The following is a 23,766-nucleotide window of genomic DNA, read 5'->3' on the forward strand; positions in this document are numbered from 1 at the left end:
TTATTAGAATACAACCAGACAATACAGGATATTTGTATGCAGTATTACAAAAAAGAAAAAAATCTGAAAAAAACAGCTTCTATACGCTTAAGTGGCAAGTATTTAGTGTGACCTCCCCTTACACTTGAGCAATAGCAGGAACCTGGCTCTCATAAACCTAAATGGAATGGAACCCTAATTTAATGTCATAGCTAACACCTGTATTTGTCCTACCATTTCATGTCAAAATGAATGCTGCGAAAAAGGTCTATTACACTAGGTTAGTGCAAGACATGCTTGAACATTACATACACATGTGGTATGAGTTTATTTCATTGGAAGCTTGCTAATAAGACTAACTTTCAATCACATCATTCCATTCAAAATGTCAAAGATCACAGAATTTGACCGACATAAAATCATACTTTTGCATCAGCAAGGCCGCTCTCTAAGGGAAATCAGCAAACAAACTAGATACTCAAGATGTAGTATTTTAGCTGTTATAAAGAAATTTGAAGAATCAGGAGAAGTCAAGGACAAAAAAAGGACTGGAAGGCAAAGAAAACTCAAAATCTGATGAGAAGTTTCTCAGAGTTTCTTCTTTGAAAGACTGGAAGCTGAGCCATGTCCAACAAGGATGCCATGTCCATTGGGATGCCAAGTTGACCCTGCTACACTCCGAAGAAGCTTGATCAGAAGGGGAAACACTTTTTCAGAAGGGGAACAGTGTGAAAAGGCTAAGATATGCTAAAGCTCCCAAAGATTGGAATGAAGATCAGTGGAAAAGAGTATTATGGAGTGATGAATCTAAGTTTGGAATTTTTTAGTCCAATTGTTGACAATATGTGAGAAGAAGAGTTGGAGAGAGATGGAAAAATGAGTGCTTGTGGCCTTCGGTGAAACATGTTGGAGGGTCTCTCCTGGTTTGAGACTGCATTTCTGTCAGTGGTGTTAGCGATATTATCCGAATGATAAAGAAAAAGGAAATAATACCCCACAAAATTTACAAATCAACAGCCCATACACTCATCTAGGTTATAAATGAGTGTGTGTGTGTGTGGGGGGGGGGGGGTGCCAGGGTATATATAGATACATACTGATTAGTATAAAGGGAAGAGAAAGATATAACCACTTGGTACACACTTTATAATATTGCTGACATGGTGGGGCCACTAATATAAGACTTAAATTTTAAAAGTATCATAGAGATACTAGCTTAAAACAATTAAAGTAAAGAAACAATTTACACTGTCAGAGTATAAGGGATAATATACAAATGTATCAATTTATCAAATTACCATGTACTCATTGTTACAATAAAGGATGAGGCCCATAGTGAATCGTCTAGTGACCAATGAAAAAGATCCCTATCTCCCTAACGACTATGATTTTGTGTGCCCCACAAACAATGGGAGATCAGTGGGCTTAACAAAGCAATCTGTCGCAGGGTGACTATTCAGAAATATTGTCAAAAAATCAAGGCAAGGACCGACTCTAAAAAAAACAATAGTTGATTGAAAACCCTCCTAAAGATTATTAACTGTTACAGTTCCCATATCCAAAACTATATCCCAGATATACTCAGACAGGCGAATTCCTGATGTGCATTTCGACTGAGCTTTTTCAAAGATATTATCCGAATAGATGGGATCATGAATGCTGAAAAGTACAGAAAGGTTTTAATTCATCATGCCATTCCTTCTGGAAACGGCCTGATTGGGATTGGTTTTAATTTTCAGCATGATAACAATCCCAAGCACACTGCTAATGCCATGAAATCATATTTGGAGAGAAAAACAGCTGATAAAAGACTGACAGTCATGGACTGGCCTCCACAGAGTCTAGACCTAAGTATTATAGAGGCAGTATGGGATCACTTAGACAGAGAAAGAAATAAAAGACAACCTAAATCTAAAGAAGAACTCTGGGAAGTGCTGAAAGAAACCTGGCATAATATACCAGAAGATTACTTCAGAAAACTTCAGGATATTCTCTCCAAAAGAGTTCAAGATGTGCTTAGTGTCAAGGGAGGTCATACTACATACTGCCTTTTTGCCTTAAGAAGCCATTTTGTTCTGAACATTGTGTTTTTTTATATTTTGTGTACATATTTCCTGTATTTTCTGTTTGTATCTTAATAAAGATATGTATATATATATATATATATATATATATATATATATATATATATAGTAATATATAGGTCTAGATATAAACAGATATATATATACTGTATAGGAATATCTATTTAAAAATGCATAGAACATATTCTGCAGAACATTGGAATGTGAAATATTTACGGTAAATACACTTTAAATATTGCATAAATATGCTTTTACATGTTTTCATCTACTTAACTGCAAAGGGCTCCAATGCACTTATATATATATGTACATATGTACTTATGTGTATATAAATGTGTTTAAATACATATATACACATATTTTTGCATACATTATATTTAGACATGTATATGTATGTTTGTCATCTATACTAAGCCTCCTTTACATCCCTTTTTTTTCTAACATCTGATACCTCATATCTTTGAGCCCTTATAACTATTTTATGAACTATTCTTTTAAAATAATTTTTATTAGATGGTGTTATTATTGGTATAACTGTACTTTGTAATGGCTTTTTCATGAGTTTTGTGACACTTTTTTATTTTGCAAAACAGTTAACCTGAGCTCTGAGGTTGCACTAACCCAAAGCACATTAACTTCAATTGCACTCAAGCGATCTCGTTAACTTTCAACTTGTAATACGAGTAAAAAAACCAACGCGTGCAAACACCCCCGCGATAATCCCCTTTTCGCGTGTGCGAATATGTTAGCGCTCCACTCTTAATCTAGCCCTTTGTCTGTGACTACAACAGACTTTGTCCTCTATTTATCAAGCTGTCAACCGCAAATATGCTGGAATTCCACAGCGCATTTGTGGCGAGCCTGATTCGCCTTAGTTATCAAACCCTACAGACCGGCAAAAGTAGAATTTAGTGACGTAACATACGATCCGCCGGACTCAGTCCGACACAGAACGATGCTTACATCACTACAGATGTTCCGAACGCAAGTTCAGCACAATCTGACTACTTTTAGAAGTTATCAAATTCCTACCAGGTACGCTCGCCAATATTCCGGCCCAGCGTACCCGGTTTTCAATCCACCGCCCTGGAGGCGGCGGATGCCATAGGAATCAATGGGAGTCGGACAGCAGCGAAAGCTCATGTTCGCTGCTGCCCGATATCCCATTGATTCCTATGGTAAATGTCTACACCTAACACCCTAACATGTACCCCAAGTCTAAACACCCCTAATCTGCCCCCCCTACACCGCCGCAACTAAATAAAGTGTTTAACCCCTAAACTGCCGCTCCCGGAGCCCGCCGTCACCTACATTATACTTATTAACCCCTAATCTGCCCCCCCATACCGCCGCAACTCTAATAAATTTATTAACCCCTAAACCGCCACTCCCGGAGCCCACTGCAACTCTAATAAAGTGTTTAACCCCTAATCTGCCACCCCCTACACCGCCGCTACTTTCATTATATTTATTAACCCCTAATCTGCCCCCCCCTACACCGCCGCCACCTACCTACATATATTAACCCCTAATCTGCCGCCCCCAACGTTGCCGACACTATATTAAATTTATTAACCCTTAAACCTAAGTCTAACCCTAGCCCTAACACCCACTAACGTAAATATAATTTAAATATATCTAAATAAAATTACTATTATTAAATAAATTATTCCTATTTAAAACTCAATACTTACCTATAAAATAAACCCTAAGATAGCTACAATATAACTAATAGTTACATTGTATCTAGCTTAGGTTTTATTTTTATTTTACAGGCAAGTTTGTATTTATTTAAACTAGGTACAATAGTAATAATAACTATTTTATTATTTTCTGTAATTTGTTTTTTTTGTACTTTAGATAATTGTTTTTAATTGTATTTAATTGTATTTAGTTTAGGGAATTTATTTAATTATAGTGTAGTGTTAGGTGTTAGTGTAACTTAGGTTAGGTTTTATTTTACAGGTATATTTGTATTTATTTTAACTAGGTAGCTATTAAATAGTTAATAACTATTTAACCCCTTAATGACCAGACCATTTTTCAATTTTCTTACCCTTAATGACAATGGCTATTTTTACATTTCTGCAGTGTTTGTGTTTAGCTGTAATTTTCCTCTTACACATTTACTGTACCCCAACATATTATATACCGTTTTTCTCGCCATTAAATGGACTTTCTAAAGATACCATTATTTTCATTATATCTTATAATTTCCTATAAAAAAAATATAAAATATGAGGAAAAAATTGAAAAAAACACACTTTTTCTAACTTTGACCCCCAAAATCTGTTACACATCTACAATCACCAAAAAACACCTATGCTAAATAGTTTCTAAATTTTGTCCTGAGTTTAGAAATACCCAATGTTTACATGTTCTTTGCTTTTTTTGCAATTTATAGGGCCATAAATACAAGTAGCACTTTGCTATTTCCAAACCCCTTTTTTTCCAAAATTAGCGCTAGTTACATTGGAACCCTGATATCTGTCAGGAAAACCTGAATATCCCTTGACATGTATATATTTTTTTTTAGAAGACAACCCAAAGTATTGATCTAGGCCCATTTTGGTATATTTCATGCCACCATTTCACCGCCAAATGTCATCAAATAAAAAAAAAAGTTCACTTTTTCACAAATTTTGTCACAAACTTTAGGTTTCCCACTGAAATTATTTACAAACAGCTTCTGCAATTAAGGCACACATGGTTGTAAATGCTTCTTTGGGATCCCCTTTGTTCAGAAATAGCAGACTTATATGGCTTTGGGGTTGCTTTTTGATAATTAGAAGGCCGCTAAATGCTGCTGCGCACCACACGTAAATTATGCCCAGCAGTGAAGGGGTTAATTAGGTAGGTTGTAGGGAGCTTGCATGGTTAATTTTAGCTTTAGGGTAGTGTAGTAGACAACCCCAAGTATTGATCTAGGCCCATTTTGATATATTTTATGCCACTATTTCACCGCCAAATGCGAGCAAACAATTAAAAAAAAATTCATTTTTTCACAATTTTAGGTTTCTCACTGAAAGTATTTACAAACAGCTTGTGCTATTATGGCACAAATTGTTGTAAAAGCTTCTTTGGGATCCCCTTTGTTCAGAAATAGCAGACATATATGGCTTTGGCATTGCTTTTTGGTAATTAGAAGGCCGCTAAATGCTGCTGCGCACCACACGTAAATTATGCCCAGCAGTGAAGGGGTTAATTAGGTAGGTTGTAGGGAGCTTGCAGGGTTAATTTTAGCTTTAGGGTAGAGATCAGCCTCCCACCTGACACATCCCACCCCTGATCCCTCCCAAACAGCTCTCTTCCCTCCCCCACCCCACAATTGTCCCCGCCATCTTAAGTACTGGCAGAAAGTCTGCCAGTACTAAATAAAAGGAGTTTTTCTTTTTTTTTTAATAAAAAAAAAATAAAATGTTTTAGCTGTGATGGACCCCTGCCTTAGCCCCAACCTCCATGATCACCCCCCCAGCTCTCTAACACTCTCCCCTACCTATTTGCCGCCATCTTGGGTACTGGCAGCTGTCTGCCAGTACCCAATTTGCCCCCAAAAACAAAAGTATCTTTTTCTCTTTTGGCAATTATTAATATTTTCTGTAGTGTAGCAGCCCCCCACAATACCCCAACCCCCTCCCCCTCCCAGATCCTTATATATTTATATTTTTAAAATCTTTTTTCCCCCCTCTTCCCTCCTCATTGGTGTCAGTGGCCAGCACGCGCGCCCCCGTGCACGCGCACGCGCGCCCCCGCACGCTCCCGGCACCCGGCGTGCACATTGCACTTACAGGAACCGGATGCCGGGTAGCGATGGGCCGCCCACCCGCCTCCCTGTTATGCTCCCACCCACCAACGAACCGGCACCATCGCTACCGGTGCAGAGAGGGCCACAGAGTGGCTCTCTCTGCATCAGAGTCTTCTAAAAAGGTATTGCAGGATGCCTCCATATGGAGGCATCACTGCAATACCCTGAGAGCTGCTGGAAGCGATTGCCATCGCTTCCAGCACTCTCTTAGACAACTGACGTACTAGGTACGTCTATTGTCATTAACTGGTTGTTAATGCATGACGTACCTGGTACGTCAGTTGTCATTAAGGGGTTAATAACTATTCTACCTAGTTAAAATAAATTCAAAGTTGCCTGTAAAATAAAAATAAAACCTAAGCAAGCTACAATGTAGCTATTAGTTATATTGTAGCTATCTTAGGCCTAGATTTGGAGTTTGGCGTTAGCCATGAAAACCAGCGTTAGAGGCTCCTAACGCTGGTTTTAGGCTAACTCCGGTATTTGGAGTCACTCAAAATAGGGTCTAACGCTCACTTTTCAGCCGCAACTTTTCCATACCGCAGATCCCCTTACGTCAATTGCGTATCCTATCTTTTCAATGGGATCTTTCTAACTCCAGTATTTAGAGTCGTGTCTGAAGTGAGCGTTAGACATCTAACGACAAAACTCCAGCCGCAGGAAAAAAGTCAGTAGTTAAGAGCTTTCTGGGCTAACGCCGGTTCATAAAGCTCTTAACTACTGTACTCTAAAGTACACTAACACCCATAAACTACCTATGTACCCCTAAACCGAGGTCCCCCCACATCGCCGCCACTCGATTAATTTTTTTTAACCCCTAATCTGCCGACCGCCACCTATGTTATACTTATGTACCCCTAATCTGCTGCCCCTAACACCGCCGACCCCTGTATTATATTTATTAACCCCTAATCTGCCCCCCACAATGTCGCCGCCAGCTACCTACAATAATTAACCCCTAATCTGCCGACCACAAAGCGCCGCCACCTACATTATAGCTATGTACCCCTAATCTGCTGCCCCTAACACCGCCAACCCCTATATTATATTTATTTACCCCTAATCTGCCCCCCACAACGTCGCCTCCACCTGCCTACACTTATTAACCCCCTAATCTGCCGAGCGGACCGCACCGCTACTATTATAAAGTTATTAACCCCTAATCCGCCTCACTAACCCTATAATAAATAGTATTAACCCCTAATCCGCCCTCCCTAACATCGCCAACACCTAACTTCAATTATTAACCCCTAATCTGCCGACCGGAGCTCACCGCTATTCTAATAAATGTATTAACCCCTAAAGCTAAGTCTAACCCTAACACTAACACCCCCCAAAGTTAAATATAATTTTAATCTAACGAAATTAATTAACTCTTATTAAATAAATTATTCCTATTTAAAGCTAAATACTTACCTGTAAAATAAACCCTAATATAGCTACAATATAACGAATAATTACATTGTAGCTATATTAGGATTAATATTTATTTTACAGGCAACTTTGTAATTATTTTAACCAGGTACAATAGCTATTTAATAGTTAAGAACTATTTAATAGCTAAAATAGTTAAAATAATTACAAATTTACCTGTAAAATAAATCCTAACCTAAGTTACAATTAAACCTAGCACTACACTATCAATAAATTAATTAAATAAAATACCTATAATTATCTACAATTAAACCTACCACTACACTATCAATAAATTAATTAAATAAAATACCTACAATTATCTACAATTAAACTTAACACTACACTATCAATAAATAAATTAAATACAATACCTACAAATAACTACAATGAAATAAACTATCTAAAGTACAAAAAATAAAAAAGAACTAAGTTACAAAAAATAAAAAAAATATTTACAAACATAAGAAAAATATTACAACAATTTTAAACTAATTACACCTACTCTAAGCCCCCTAATAAAATAACAAAGACCCCCAAAATAACAAAATGCCCTACCCTATTCTAAATTACTACATTTCAAAGCTCTTTTACCTTACCAGCCCTGAACAGGGCCCTTTGCGTGGCATGCCCCAAGAAATTCAGCTCTTTTGCCTGTAAAAAAAAACATACAATACCCCCCTCCCCCAACATTACAACCCACCACCCACATACCCCTAATCTAACCCAAACCCCCCTTAAATAAACCTATTACTAAGCCCCTGAAGATCTTCCTACCTTGTCTTCACCCTACCAGGTTCACCGATCCGTCCTGAAGAGCTCCTCCGATGTCCTGATCCAAGCCCAAGCGGAGGGCTGAAGAGGTCCATGATCCGGCTGAAGTCTTCATCCAAGCGGGAGCTGAAGAGGTCCATGATCCGGATGAAGTCTTCATCCAAGTGGGAGCTGAAGAGGTCCATGATCCGGATGAAGTCTTCTATCAACGGCATCTTCAATCTTCTTTCTTCCGGATCCATCTTGCAGACCTCCGACGCGGAACATCCTCTTCTCCCGACGCCTACTAGCCGAATGACGGTTCCTTTAAGGGACATCATCCAAGATGGCGTCCCTCGAATTCCGATTGGCTGATAGGATTCTATCAGCCAATCGGAATTAAGGTAGGAATATTCTGATTGGCTGATGGAATCAGCCAATCAGAATCAAGATCAATCCGATTGGCTGATCCAATCAGCCAATCAGATTGAGCTCGCATTCTATTGGCTGATCGAACAGCCAATAGAATGCAAGCTCAATCTGATTGGCTGATCGAATCAGCCAATCGGATTGAACTTGATTCTGATTGGCTGATTCCATCAATGCTATCAGCCAATCGGAATTCGAGGGACGCCATCTTGGATGACGTCCCTTAAAGGAACCGTCATTCGGCTAGTAGGCGTCGGGAGAAGAGGATGTTCCGCGTCGGAGGTCTGCAAGATGGATCCGGAAGAAAGAAGATTGAAGATGCCGTTGATAGAAGACTTCATCCGGATCATAGACCTCTTCAGCTCCCGCTTGGATGAAGACTTCATCCGGATCATGGACCTCTTCAGCTCCCGCTTGGATGAAGACTTCAGCCGGATCATGGACCTCTTCAGCCCCCCGCTTGGGCTTGGATCAGGACATCGGAGGAGCTCTTCAGGACGGATCGGTGAACCTGGTAGGGTGAAGACAAGGTAGGAAGATCTTCAGGGGCTTAGTGTTAGGTTTATTTAAGGGGGTTTGGGTTAGATTAGGGGTATGTGGGTGGTGGGTTGTAATGTTGGGGGGGGGGTATTGTATGTTTTTTTTTACAGGCAAAAGAGCTGAATTTCTTGGGGCATGCCCCGCAAAGGGCCCTGTTCAGGGCTGGTAAGGTAAAAGAGCTTTGAAATGTAGTAATTTAGAATAGGGTAGGGCATTTTGTTATTTTGGGGGTCTTTGTTATTTTATTAGGGGGCTTAGAGTAGGTGTAATTAGTTTAAAATTGTTGTAATATTTTTCTTATGTTTGTAAATATTTTTTTATTTTTTGTAACTTAGTTCTTTTTTATTTTTTGTACTTTAGTTAGTTTATTTCATTGTAGTTATTTGTAGGAATTGTATTTAATTTATTTATTGATAGTGTAGTGTTAGGTTTAATTGTAGGTAATTGTAGGTATTTTATTTAATTAATTTAATGATAGTATAGTGTTAGGTTTAATTGTAACTTAGGTTAGGATTTATTTTACAGGTAATTTTGTTATTATTTTAACTAGGTAACTATTAAATAGTTCTTAACTATTTAATAGCTATTGTACCTGGTTAAAATAATTACAAAGTTGCCTGTAAAATAAATATTAATCCTAAAATAGCTACAATGTAATTATAATTTATATTGTAGCTATATTAGGATTTATTTTACAGGTAAGTATTTAGCTTTAAATAGGAATAATTTATTTAATAAGAGTTAATTAATTTCGTTAGATTAAAATTATATTTAATTTAGGGGGGTGTTAGTGTTAGGGTTAGACTTAGCTTTAGGGGTTAATACATTTATTATAGTAGCGGGGAGCTCCGGTCGGCAGATTAGGGGTTAATGTTTGAAGTTAGGTATCGGCGATGTTAGGGAGGGCAGATTAGGGGTTAATACTATTTATTATAGGGTTAGTGATGCGGATTAGGGGTTAATAACTTTATTATAGTAGCGCTCAGGTCCGCTCGGCAGATTAGGGGTTAATAAGTGTAGGCAGGTGGAGGCGACGTTGAGGGGGGCAGATTAGGGGTTAATAAATATAATATAGGGGTCGGCGGTGTTAGGGGCAGCAGATTAGGGGTACATAAGGATAATGTAAGTAGCGGCGGTTTACGGAGCGGCAGATTAGGGGTTAAAAATAATATGCAGGGGTCAGCGATAGCGCTGGCGGCAGATTAGGGGTTAATAAGTGTAAGGCTAGGGGTGTTTAGACTCGGGGTACATGTTAGGGTGTTAGGTGCAGACGTAGGAAGTGTTTCCCCATAGCAAACAATGGGGCTGCGTTAGGAGCTGAACGCGGCTTTTTTGCAGGTGTTAGGTTTTTTTTCAGCTCAAACAGCCCCATTGTTTCCTATGGGGGAATCGTGCATGAGCACGTTTTTGAGGCTGGCCGCTTGCGTAAGCAACTCTGGCATCGAGAGTTGAAGCTGCGTTAAAAATGCTCTACGCTCCTTTTTTGGAGCCTAACACAGCCTTTTTGTGGACTCTCAATACCAGAGTTATTTTTATGGTGCGGCCAGAAAAAAGCCGGCGTTAGCTACACGGGTCGTTACCGACAAAACTCTAAATCTAGGCCTTAGGGTTTATTTTATAGGTAAGTATTTCGTTTTAAATAGGAATAATTAATTTAGATTTAGTTAAATTATATTTAAGTTAGGGGGTGTTAGTGTTAGTGTTAGACTTAGGTTTAAGGGTTAATGCATTTAATATAGTGGCGGCGGTGTAGGGGGGGGGGCAGATTAGGGGTTAATAAATATAATGTAGGTGGCGGTGGGCTCCAGGAGCGGCGGTTTAGGGGTTAAACACTTTATTTAGTTGCAGCGGGCTCCGGGAGCGGCAGGATAGGGGTTAATAACTTTATGTAAGTGGCGGCGGTATAGGGGGTGGAAGATTAGGGGTTAATATGTATAATGTAGGTGGCCGTGGGCTCCGGGAGTGGCGGTTTAGGGGTTAATAACATTTATTAGAGTTGCAGTGGGCTCCGGGAGCGGCGGTTTAGGGGTTAATAACTTTATTTAGGTGCGGCGGGGTCCGGGAGCGGCGGTATAGGGGGTAAAACTGTATAGTTTAGTGTGGGTGTTTAGTGACAGGGTACCAAGAGAGCTGTAAAAAAGCCGAAGAGCAGCGAGATCTATGAATGTTAGTTACCAACAGTCAGTCCGCTTCTCATCGCCCTGTACTTGGTGCGTGGCTTTTTGACAGCTTTTTTGATAATTTTGGAGAACTTATTCAGGTCCGTGGCAGCGATGTTAGGCGAACTTAGGCGAGCGTATCGGCGCCGTTGAATGCAAGAAAGTCGACGGCTTGTTAAGTAGGGGCCTATGTCTGTGCATGTAGCTTAATAGATTCATTTAACAGTGTTCAAAAAAGAAACACCCCACACTTTCTGCCTAATAAAAGAGGATATTTTACTATAACTAATTTTGTGTGTTATCATATTATTTTAATAATAAGCTATCTCTTTCTCATCTGGATGCATGGACAAATCAATTAATCTTTTAATATCCTGAAAGCATTGCAAACATCTTATAAAGTTTATTTTTCTTTCATTTTTTTATTGCATCAGCATTACAAAAGCAAGCAGGAACTGAATGTGGTGTCAATCATTGTGACAGCTAAATATTCCAACAGACAAGCAGGTTATTTACACATGAAAAATAGGAAATCTGTTCTCTGGCTTGAAATATTTAAAAAAATGCAAATTATATATTTTGTAAGACCTTGCAATACCTACAAAACATAAAAAATAGTGGGCTATATTATGAGTGGAGCGCAATCATTTGCGTGCAAGCTTACCACTTGTATTAAGAGTTGAAACTAAATGTGATTGCTTCAGCGCAATCATAATTTACGCTAGAATGATTACCGCGACTTTCAAAGCTCTGGTAACTGTTTTGCGAAACTAAAATACATTACAAAGTATAGTTACACTCATAATAAAACCATCTAATAAAAATTATTTTAAAAAAAATATTACAGGTATAAATATATATTGTCAAAAAAACACATCATATATATATATATATATATATATATATATATTTATTTATTTCTGAATAAATTGAATATATTCTGCTATGTGAAGAACATTGGGATTTGAAATATTAAAATTTTCATGTCGGGTTAGCGCACATGAGAATATGCAATCTGGTTTGCAGAAAAGTAGGGTATTAGGTTTTTTTCTACTTTTTTTTCTCCATAATATGGAGGAATAAGTGAACGCGCATGTGATATTCTAACTTCGTCTTTTTGTGCTCGTCGGGTTAGCGGTCGAACGAAAGCAGTTTACTTTTAACTCATAATACGAGTGCAATCAGATGAGCACAAAAAGCTTACTTCAAGTGCAATTAATGCTCGAGCGGGAGCATTAATTAGCTCTCCACTTGTATTTTGGCCCAGTGTTGGATAAACATGTAGTACTTGCTCTTCCCTGAGATTAATTAATGTTGCTGTTCCAGGAATCATTGTATTTGATATTTTTTTATAGAACATTAGTGTTATAATCAGTAGTAAAACATATTACATATTTATGATATAAAATTATTATCTCATTATTTATGATTTTTTATTTAATTTAAAAAATATGTTATATGGCATACAATAGGTGAATGTTATAAGAATATAAATGGGTGAGAATCTGTACAAAGCATATTATATATATTTTTTATATTTGACAATACTGACCAGAGAACATCATCAGGTGTTGTTAAATCAAAAGCACAGCTTTCTAATCCATCTTTGAACTGGATAACCTTAGAATACACCCAGACAGGAAAAACTACCACAAAAGAAGCTGCCCATAGAAGTATATTTATTCGGATCGTCTTTGATATTGTTCTCAAACTTGTAAGCCTAAATGGTTGAACGAGGGCCATATATCTGTAAGAAAAACAATACAGTATCAATGTTTAGGTTGATATTTGATTGTGTAGTAAAATTTCTGAAGGTAAAATGTAAATTAAGGACTGTAGATTAGATTCCACAATTCAACTGCCAAACAAGCTGTTCATTTTTTATTTCATACTTGATTCCTTTTGTTGCTGTTACAAATTTTTCTGCGATCAGTTTGGAAGGTAACTCCAGGTACATCCTCAAAAGTATTTATTATTTTTTTTGCACATTAACTAGAAGCATCTACTATATAAAAAGTAGTATTCTAAAATATGATGAGAAACTGTGAGTATTTGAAAGAAGAACATTTCACCAAACATAATTTAATTCTCCTAGTCAGTATTCCACCTTAGAGTTAAATATTTCAATATGAGTGAACATGACAATAACCATGACTACAAGATTTCCAAATGATAGTTGCTCTTCACAGACAAATGTAAATGCATGAGGTTTTGTTATCCTAAATGTGAAGTGTTATAAAAGTACTTTTCACAAATATAAAGACGTGGCTGTCATTTCTACTGCCCACAATATGATTGCCCTTCTTGAAAGCCCTTACATGATTCAATATCATCTTGGAAGATTGATATCAATTTCTAGCCTTTAGAGGAAGAATTCTATATTCATGGGCATAGTTTTCTTAAACAAATAACTCACAAATAAATAATACATTTATTTAGTGAACATATGTGCACAATGGAAAAAGAATATGCATCCTAGACTAAAGAGTTTTCCAAAAGCTATTTGGAGTCTGGAGTCAGTCATCTGACTTGGAATCCAACCAATGAGAAAAGATGGGAGGTGCTGGTCAATGCTGCTTATCTTACAAAAAACTTACACATTTTGAGTTTGCTAATCACAAGAAACAATGGCTGATGCGAATCTCAGAAGACCTAATATTAAGAACTGTTGACTAAAACAATCACTTAAAAAACTCTCAAATTGATTACATTTATCTAAAATGTTAATAAATAAAATTCTGAAGTGCATGTAGGAAAACACTTATTTTCTAAATCTATTATAAATTATTTCAATATATTTTAAGTAGATGCTTTAACAATCTATAACTTATACTATAACTATACATCATAAATGTAATCAAATAGACGTGACAATGTGTCATTCAAAAGGCATCAGCTGAGTCCTTAATTATTACATTTTATTACTGGTAGTATGTAATCATTTTTTAATGACATATGTTTAAAATACCACATATTAAATAAGTGTAAGAGTATATCTATTAGCATTTATTTGGTAATTTAGTTTACTCCTATGTGCTGAGTTATTTTAATATGACCTATGGTCTATTTAGGGGAGGGAGGTGGGGTTACAGGCATATGTGACATGCATACAGTGTTTCCTCCCCAGCATTGACGGGAAACTGTTTTCTTGTGGACCACACTCCCTACCTGAATTAGCTGAGGCCTAGACAGGACTGCATGAAATCCAGCTGGCCTGGTATGGTAAGAGGAGAATGCCACCAGAGATTGTAGCTTGCTCTGTAATGAGCTTTTGCAGCCACTCTCATAAGTTTATGGTGGAGCTTCCCCCTTTAAGAACATCAGCCAATGGAGGATACAAAACATTTTGGCAGAGGTCTGGTTTAAGCTCAGTGATCAAAGATCTCCTTCATCTGCCATGTTACTTTGAATGTAGGAGCAATGCTTGTTCCTATTTATTTATCTGACCAAGATGTCCACTGGTCTGTTTTTTATAGTATGTAACTTTTGGGGGATAAGTGGTGAAGAATCATCAACTCTTATCTGAGATTAATGGACAACTTAAACAGAGATCATTGAAAGAACTGTAAAACAATCCTGCTTGTATAGGGAGTTTTAACTTTTGGAGCAACCTGGAAACATACCTTTGCCCAGTATGTTTATAAAGCTTATGAAAAATCTTTGCAATCCACAGATAATTATCCTGATTGTCACTTTACAGTCCATCTTCTCTGCAATTTTTTTTTTTAATGTTTTTTGGATGTATGACACTGGGAACTGCAATAATGTTTGGTGCCCTTTTCACTAAAGCAGGCGTTTGTGATCTGTTGACAGATATGTTTAAATCATCTCACCTAATATATACTTGCTTCTGACATTAGGGTTCAAGAAGTACTGGGGGGGTTCTACTTCATCTACTTTGAAAGGTCCTGCCTAGTCTGATATTTGTTTACCGCTTAAAGGCTGCATTATTAAAGGCTGGAGGAGCAAGAACTTTAGGCTTGTTTTTACTATATAAAGCATGCCAAGTGGAAAATCAGAATCATTAAAAGTAAATTAGAGCCTAATATTAGAGTAAATATGGAGATTTTTTTTTACAAACTTCAAGAAAGATGTCTCCAAAGATAAAAAAATATGAGGGGGGGGGGATCCCTTAGATTTCCCCTGTTAAAGTATGTCTGGATGACATAACCTCTGAGGCAACTGGTGCAAATGAGTTTGCAACCAATTATATTTCCTAAATTTGAAGAAATATATCTCCACTTAGGCTCTGTTAAAGAAACATGAAACACAACATTTTTCTTTCATGGTTTAGATGCATACATTTTCAAACAGCTTTCCAATTTGTTTCTATTATCTAATTTGTTTTGTTATCTTGGTATCTTTTGTTGAAAAGCATACCTAGGTTGGCTTGGGAGCAGCAATACACTACCGGGAGCTAACTGGCTATTGATGACTGCACATATATGGCTCTTGTCATTGGCTCCCCCATTTTGTTCCACTAGCTTCCAGAAGTGCGTTGCTACTCCTTCAACAAAGGATACCAAGAGTTTGAAGGACATTTAATAATAGAAGTAAATTAGAAAGTTGTTGAAAGTTGTGTGCTCTATCTGAATCGCAAAATATTTTTTTTTGTTTCATGTCCCTTTAAGGTTTGCTGAAGAAAAACTTCTTATATGTTAGGCATTCGATTTGATAGGATAATTAAATACCTTTCAGGGCATGTTGGATACATTGAGGGCCTATAAGAAGAAGCAAAAAATCAAGTTTGATGAATATAATGTTTAAGAATCTCTTTTCGGGACTTTCGATGAAAAGAAAATAATTTTACCCACATGTTCTAGATTGATACAGGAAGGGAGTCAATATTCCCTGTCAGGGGTCTCTTTTTCATTTTTGATGCACCTGATAATGATCTAGTATTGGAAATTACTTTTAAACACTACAGAAATAAAGAATGCAACAGTCTTAAAGGGACACTGAACCCAAATTTTTTATTTCATGATTCAGATAGAGCATGCAATTTTAAGCCACTTTCTAATTTATTCCTATTATCAATTTTTCTTCGTTCTCTTGCTATCTTTATTTTAAAAAGAAGACATCTAAGCTTTTTTTTTTTATTCAGAACTAGTCTGGACAGCACTTTTTTATTGGTGGATGAGTTTATCCACCAATCAGCAAGAACAACCGAGGTTGATCACTAAAAAAGGGCCGGCATCTAAACTTACTTTCTTGCATTTCAAATAAAGATACCAAGAGAATGAAGAAAATTTGATAATAGGAGTAAATTAGAAAGTTGCTTAAAATGTCATGCTCTATCTGAATCACGAAAGAAAAAATTTGGGTACAGTGTCCCTTTAATTATCCCTTCAAAAACATGGCAGCAGCCTGTTATAGAGTTTTTATTAAGACAAGAAGATACAAATACAGAGAACAGAAAAAAGTAGAAACTTTGCCACTTACTGATGGAACAGTACATAACACATAGAGTCTAGAATATATACTCACAGTAGTTGTAATAAATATGTGAACACTGTATTCTAACAGCCCCACTCAATGCTACTCCTTAAGTTAATCCCATTTTGAAGTTCCACAAATTTGTTTTTTGTGAGCGGCTTTGTCATAGCATCTGCAATTATGTTATCAGTCTCATACGGCTAGATTACGAGTTTTTGTCGGTAAGGGGAGTTTTTGTCGGTGAGGGGCTAACAAGCAGTTTCAGCTCACCGCTCACCTACAGACAACGCTGGTATTACAGGTTTTTACAAACCCGGCGTTAGCCGCAGAAAAGTGAGCGAAGAGCAAAATTTAGCTCTACATCTCACCTCAATATCAGCGCTGCTTACGGTAGCGGTGAGCTAGCTAAACGTGCTCATGCACGATTTCCCCATAGGAATCAATGGGGCAGATTCGGCTGAAAAAAAACCTAACACTTGCAAAAAAAGCAGTGTTCCGCTCCTAACGCAGCCCCATTGATTCCTATGGGGAAATAAAATTTATGTCTACACCTAACACCCTAACATGAACCCCGAGTCTAAACACCCCTTACACTTATTAACCCCTAATCTGCTGTCCCTGACATCGCTGACACCTGCTTTATATTATTAACCCCTAATCTGCCGCTCCGGACACCACCGCCACCTACATTATACTTATGAACCCCTAATCTGCTGCCCCAACATCGCCGGAACCCCTACATTTTATTTATTAACCCCTACTCTTCCACCCACCCCAATGTCGCCGCCACCTTTACTACACTTATTAACCTCTAATCTGCCGCCTTATGTTGCCGCCACCTATAATAAATATATTAACCACTAAACCTAAGTCTAACCCCTAACCCCCTCCTAACTTAAATATAATTTAAAATAATCTAAATAAAAATAGCTTTAATTAAACTGAATTATTTCCTATTTAAAACTAAAATCTTACCTATAAAATAAACCCTAAAACTAGTTACAATATAACTAATAGTTACATTGTAGCTAGCTTAGGGTTTATTTTTATTTTACAGGCAACTTTGTATTTATTTTAACTAGGTACAATAGTTATTAAATAGTTATTAACTATTTAATAGCTACCTAGCTAAAATAAATTCAAATTTACCTATAAAATAAAAATAAACCTAAGTTACAATTACACCTAACACTACACTATAATTAAATTAATTCCCTAAACTCACTACAATTAAATACAATTAAATACAATTATCTAAAATTACTGAGGAAACCCCCCCCCCCCCCACTAAATTACAGAAAATAATAAAATAATTACAATTTTTTAAACTAATTACAGCTAATCTAATCCCCTAATAAAATAAAAAAAAATTCCCATACCCTATACTAAATTACCAATAGCCCTTAAAAGGGCTTTTTGCGGGGCATTGCCCCAAAGTAATCAGCTCTTTTACCTGTAAAAAAATACAATACCCCCTCAACATTAAAACCCACCAACCCACACACCCAACCCTACTCTAAAACCCACCTAATCCTCCCTTAAAAAAAAACCTAACTACTAACCCCTTGAAGATCACCCTAACTTGAGACGTCTTCAACCCAACCGGGCAGAAGTGGTCCTCCCAGACAGCCAGAAGTCTTCATCCTATCCGGGCAGAAAGAGGTCCCTCCAGCCGGGCAGAAGTCTTCATCCAGACCACATCTTCTATCTTCATCCATCGGAGCGGTGCGGTCCATCTTCAAGACATCCGACGTGGAGCTCCTCTTCCTTCCAACGACTAACACTATAATGATGGTACCTTTAAGTGACGTCATCCAAGATGGCGTCTCTTCAATTCCGATTGGCTGATAGAATTCTAATGTTCCAAACAGCCAACAGAATGTGAGCTCAATCCTATTAGCTGATTGGATCAGCCAATAGGATTGAACTTCAATCCTATTGGCTGATTGCATCAGCCAATAGGATTTTTTTCTACCTTAATTCCAATTGGCTGATAGAATTCTATCAGCCAATCGGAATTGAAGGGACGCCATCTTGGATGATGACACTTAAAGGTACCGTCATTTAGTGTTAGTCGTCGGAAGGAAGAGGATGCCCCCCGTCGGATGTCTTGAAGATGGACCTGCTCCGCTCCGGATGAAGACTTTTGCCCATCTGGAGGACCTCTTCTGCCCGGATAGGATGAAGACTTCTGGCTGTCTGAAGGACCACTTCTGCCCAATTGGGTGAAGACATCTCAAGGTAGGGTGATCTTCAAAGGGTTAGTATTAGGTTTTTTGAAGGGGGAATTGGGTGGGTTTTAGAGTAGGGTGTTGGGTGTTGTGGGTGGTGGGTTTTAATGTTGGGGGGTATTGTATTTTTTTTACAGGTAAAAGAGCTGATTACTTTGGGGCAATGCCCCGCAAAAAGCCCTTTTAAGGGCTATTTGTAATTTAGTATAGGGTAGGGATTTTATTATTTTGGGGGGGCTTTTTTGTTTATTAAGGGGATTAGATTAGGTGTAATTAGTTTAAAAAAATTGTAATTATTTTATTTTTTTCTGTAATTTAGTGGGTTTTTTGTTTGTAAATTAGATAATTGTATTTAATTGTAGTTAGTTTAGGGAATTAATTTAATTATAGTGTAGTGTTAGGTGTAATTGTGACTTAGGTTTATTTTTATTTTACAGGTAAATTTGTATTTATTTTAGCTAGGTAGCTAATAAATAGTTAATAACTATTTAATAACTATTAAACCTAGTTAAAATAAATACAAAGTTGCCTGTAAAATAAAAATTAAACCCTAACGCTAGCTACAATGTAACTATTAGTTAATTGTAGCTATCTTAGGCTTTATTTTATAGGTACGTAATTAGTTTTAAATAGGAATAATTTAGTTAATTAAAGTTGTTTTATTTAGATTATTTTAAATTATATTTAAGTTAGGGGGTGTTAGGGTTAGACTTAGGTTTAGGGGTTAATGCATTTAATATGGGGGCGGCAGATTAAGGGTTAATAAATGTAGGTAGGTGTCGGCGATGTTAGGGATGGCAGATTAGGGGTTAATAAAATTTAACTAATGTTTGCGAGGCGGGAGTGCAGTGGTTTAGGGGATAATATATTTATTAAAGTGGCGGCGATGTCCGGTCGGCAGATTAGGGGTTAACATTTTTATTTAAGTGTTTGCGATGTGGGGGGAGCTCGGTTTAGGGGTTAATAGGTAGTTTATGGGTGTTATTGTACTTTTTAGCACTTTAGTTAAGAGTTTTATGTTACGGCGTTAGCCAATAAAACTCTTAACTACTGACTTTTAAATGCGGTAGGAGTCTTGACAGGAGAGGGTCTACAGCTCACTTTTTCAAGACTCATAATACCGGCGTTATGCCAAGTCCCATTGAAAATATGGGATACGCAATTGACGTAAGTGGATTTGCGGTATGTTTGAATCGCGGAAAAAAATTCTTTATGTGTAATGGGTGTAATATATAACAGTGTCCCCACTGCTTGTCTGTACTGATCATTAGTAGGGAGAAGATTTCCTTCTCCTTCCAACTTTATATATGCTGTGTCTATTGGAGTGCTCACTCCTTTGGCTTTGGTCATGCCACACTGCTAAAGAACTGCATACATTTTAGATCTCTGGTTCAACCAGAAGCAACTGTTCTCCTCACACTGTATGTTGATTCCTAGGTAATATGTTATGTCTCCTAGGTATTTAGTTTCAAAGTGATGGTTGAGCTTAGTAGTCAACTTTGCAATTTTCTCATTACTTTTGTGAGCAATTATTAAGTCATCCACATAGAGTAATATATACATATATACAGAATCTACACATTTTGAAAATAGGCATGGATCAGCTCTATTTCCTGAGAATCCTTTATCTAGCAGAACGTTGTTTATTTTTTAAGTCCACACTTGAGCTGATTGCTTAAGTCCATAGAGGGATTTTTGCAATTTGCACACTAAATGCTGTTCTTCATTTTTCACATATCCTTCTGGCTGCGGATATATATTTCCTCTTCAATATCACCATTAAGAAAGGCTGTTGTGACATTATGATGTTTTACAATAATTTTCCATAGAGTCACCACTCTCATCAGTATTCAGAAAGTACTTTGTTTTGCATCTGGAGCAAAAATAGCATCATAATCCTCGTCAAATTTTTGTGAGTACCCTTTTGTTTTGTAATTGCAGGCTTTGCCTTCAGAGTTACATTTGGCTTTAAAAACCCATTTACATGCAATTGCATTTTTACCTTGAGTTAACTCTGAAAGTGTCCATGTGGCATATTTATCAAGCTCCGTATGAAGCTTGATGCCCTTTGTTTTGGCTCGCTGGAAACAGAAGTTATGACGCAGCGGTCTAAAGACCACTGCTCCATAACTTGTCTGCCTGCTCTGAGGCCGCGGACAGAAATCAACCCGATCGAATACGATCAGGTTGATTGACACCCCCTGCTAGTGGCCAATTGCCTGGGAATCTGCAGGGGGCGGCATTGCTTCAGCAGTTCACATTTATTGATGTGCAGCGGACATGATACGTTACTTCATATCATGTCCGCTCACACATTGACAAATATGCCCCTATATCTGGAGTTCACTAAGACGTTATCTCTTCCTCAGCAGCTCTAATCTACTTTTGCTTCTCATGGGTTGGCACTCTTTTCATCTCATCCCATGAACCTGGCTCTGATTGTAATGTTAGGTGAGCCATATAAGACAGATGTTTATCCTCGACACCTTTATGATTTCTGAAGGAATTTCCTGACTGAATTCTTCTCTTTCAGTATTTGTACTAGTGTAAATTTCTGCTTCTATGTCACTCTTGTTCCTTGTCTTCTGTAGCAATGATTTGGATGTTCCCTCAGTTTGAACAGTTTTGTGTTCAGTTCATGTAACTGATCATACCCAAACGGTTTTATCAACAATTATACTTCTGCTGATTGCTAACTTATTTATATCTTGGTGTAGAATTCTGTATCCCTTCTAGGACCCACTGATACCCACAAGTACACCTTCTTTTGCACAAATATCCAATTCTGTAAGTTGTTCCTATGGAATGTGCATGTAGGCTTTCCTTCAAAAATGTTGATATGGCTCAAATACAGTAACTTTCCATTCCACAGTTTGTATGGGATTTTCTTAGTTGCTTTTCCTGGAAAGTGATTTTGAAGTTAGCCTGCTGTCATAATTGTATCTCCCCAGAAAGTAGTTTCCATATTAGCATGAATAAACATACTCATTTCGCTCTCACGTAGAGCATGGTTCATTCTCGTTGTAACCCCGTTTTGTTCTGAGTTGTATAATACAGTAGTTAAGAATATAATTCAATGCTTTCTGAGAATAGCTTGTGTGTTACCACTTGTATATTCAGTTCCATTTTCTGTATGTAACGCACTTGGCATTTTGCCAAATTTATTGCTTACTTGACCCAGGTTACTGTTCAAGTTCCTCTGGTTCTTCATTATTTGTTGTGCAACAGATACAGTGTGGTAACAGTGCAGCTTCCTGAGAGTGCTGGTTTGCACCCAGGCTGTGCTGTTGCAGGGTCATAGGATGTGTACACCGGTCCGGCCTGAGGTGCTGGACCCCACCCCCGTGTTTTGTATATGTTTGGGGAAATTACATATGCCCTGTGCACCCTCCATTTTTTTCACAGTTGCTTTTTTTCACAGTAGTTTGGATTGTGAGCCTGCATTGTGTGGCTGGTTTGGGACCCAGGTTTATTGGAAGAAACCTTGACGAGGTACCTGGGCTTTTCCCATTTGGCCAGACTGCGGTAACTAATTCTTCCATTGCTGATTTTTATCTTAGTTGAGAGCTTGTGAGTGAGTGCTGGACTTTTTCTGTGTGTTTATATTAAAATATTTTTTTGTAATTTTCCCTGTTTGGGCCTTGCACCCAGGCCTGACTGGGGTTAACTGCCTGTGGCTTGGTAACAGTTGCAGCCTTCCTGAGAGTGCTGGTTTGCACCCAGGGCTGTGCATGTTGCATGGGTCATAGGATGTGTACCCGGTCCGGCCTGAGAGTGCTCGACCCCACCCCCCGTGTTTTGTATAAGTTTGGGGAAATTACATAAGCCTGTGCACCCCTCCATTTTTTCACAGTCTGCTTTTTTTCACAGTTGTTTGATTGTGAGCCTGCATTGTGTGGCTGGTTAGGGACCCAGGTTTATTGGAAGAAACCTTGACGAAGGGTACCCTGGGCTTTTCCCATTTGGCCAGATGCGGTAACTAATTCTTCCATTGCTGCTTTTTATCTTAGTTGAGAGCTTGTGAGTGAGTGCTGGACTTTTTCTGTGTGTTTATATTAAAATATTTTTTTTTGTAATTTTCCCTGTTTGGGCCTTGCACCCAGGCCTGACTGGGGTTTAACTGCCTGTGGCTCTGGTAACAGTGCAGCTTCCTGAGAGTGCTGGTTTGCACCCAGGGCTGTGCATGTTGCAGGGTCATGGGATGTGTACCCGGTCCGGCCTGAGAGTGCTGACCCCACCCCCGTGTTTTGTTATATGTTTGGGGAAATTAACATAAGCCTGTGCACCCTCCATTTTTTCACAGTTGCTTTTTTTTCACAGTTGTTTTGATTGTGAGCCTGCATTGTGTGGCTGGTTAGGGACCCAGGTTTATTGGAAGAAACCTTGACGAGGTACCTGGGCTTTTCCCATTTGGCCAGATGCGGTAACTAATTCTTCCATTGCTGCTTTTTATCTTAGTTGAGAGCTTGTGAGTGAGTGCTGGACTTTTTCTGTGTGTTTATATTAAAATATTTTTTTGTAATTTTCCCTGTTTGGGCCTTGCACCCAGGCCTGACTGGGGTTAACTGCCTGTGGCTCTGGTAACAGTGCAGCTTCCTGAGAGTGCTGGTTTGCACCCAGGGCTGTGCATGTTGCAGGGTCATAGGATGTGTACCCGGTCCGGCCTGAGAGTGCTGACCCCACCCCCGTGTTTTAGATACAGTGTGGTGTACCTGGAGTAATTATCAATGAAAGAAAGAAAATAGCTCTAATGTTGTTTTTGAGCTCTGCTGTTGCTCTGCTTTGTAAAAGGGTTTCTCGACATTTTTCCTGTAATGCACATTTCATCATTTGATTACCATGGATTAATTTTTATACCACGTGCACAGTTATTCTCAGCTATCTTCTTTATTGTCAGGACTTCTGTGCCAAAGTCGTCTGTGCCAATTGTGGATGCA

The 23,766-nt window shown here is 38.0% G+C and overlaps 1 protein-coding gene across 1 annotated transcript in view; it reads right to left on the reverse strand.

Moving 5' to 3' along the window:
* The window catches only part of MCHR2 (melanin concentrating hormone receptor 2), a 454,542-nt gene that overhangs the window by 129,449 nt on the left and 301,327 nt on the right, over window positions 1-23,766 (reverse strand). Inside the window, exon 3 of the mRNA XM_053709105.1 lies at window positions 12,715-12,909. Within this exon, the coding sequence (XP_053565080.1) occupies window positions 12,715-12,909 (195 nt within the window). The remainder of the gene's footprint in view (window positions 1-12,714; window positions 12,910-23,766) is intronic.

This window comes from Bombina bombina, chromosome 4 (assembly GCF_027579735.1).
Source record: "Bombina bombina isolate aBomBom1 chromosome 4, aBomBom1.pri, whole genome shotgun sequence".
NCBI classification, from domain to species: domain Eukaryota; kingdom Metazoa; phylum Chordata; class Amphibia; order Anura; family Bombinatoridae; genus Bombina; species Bombina bombina.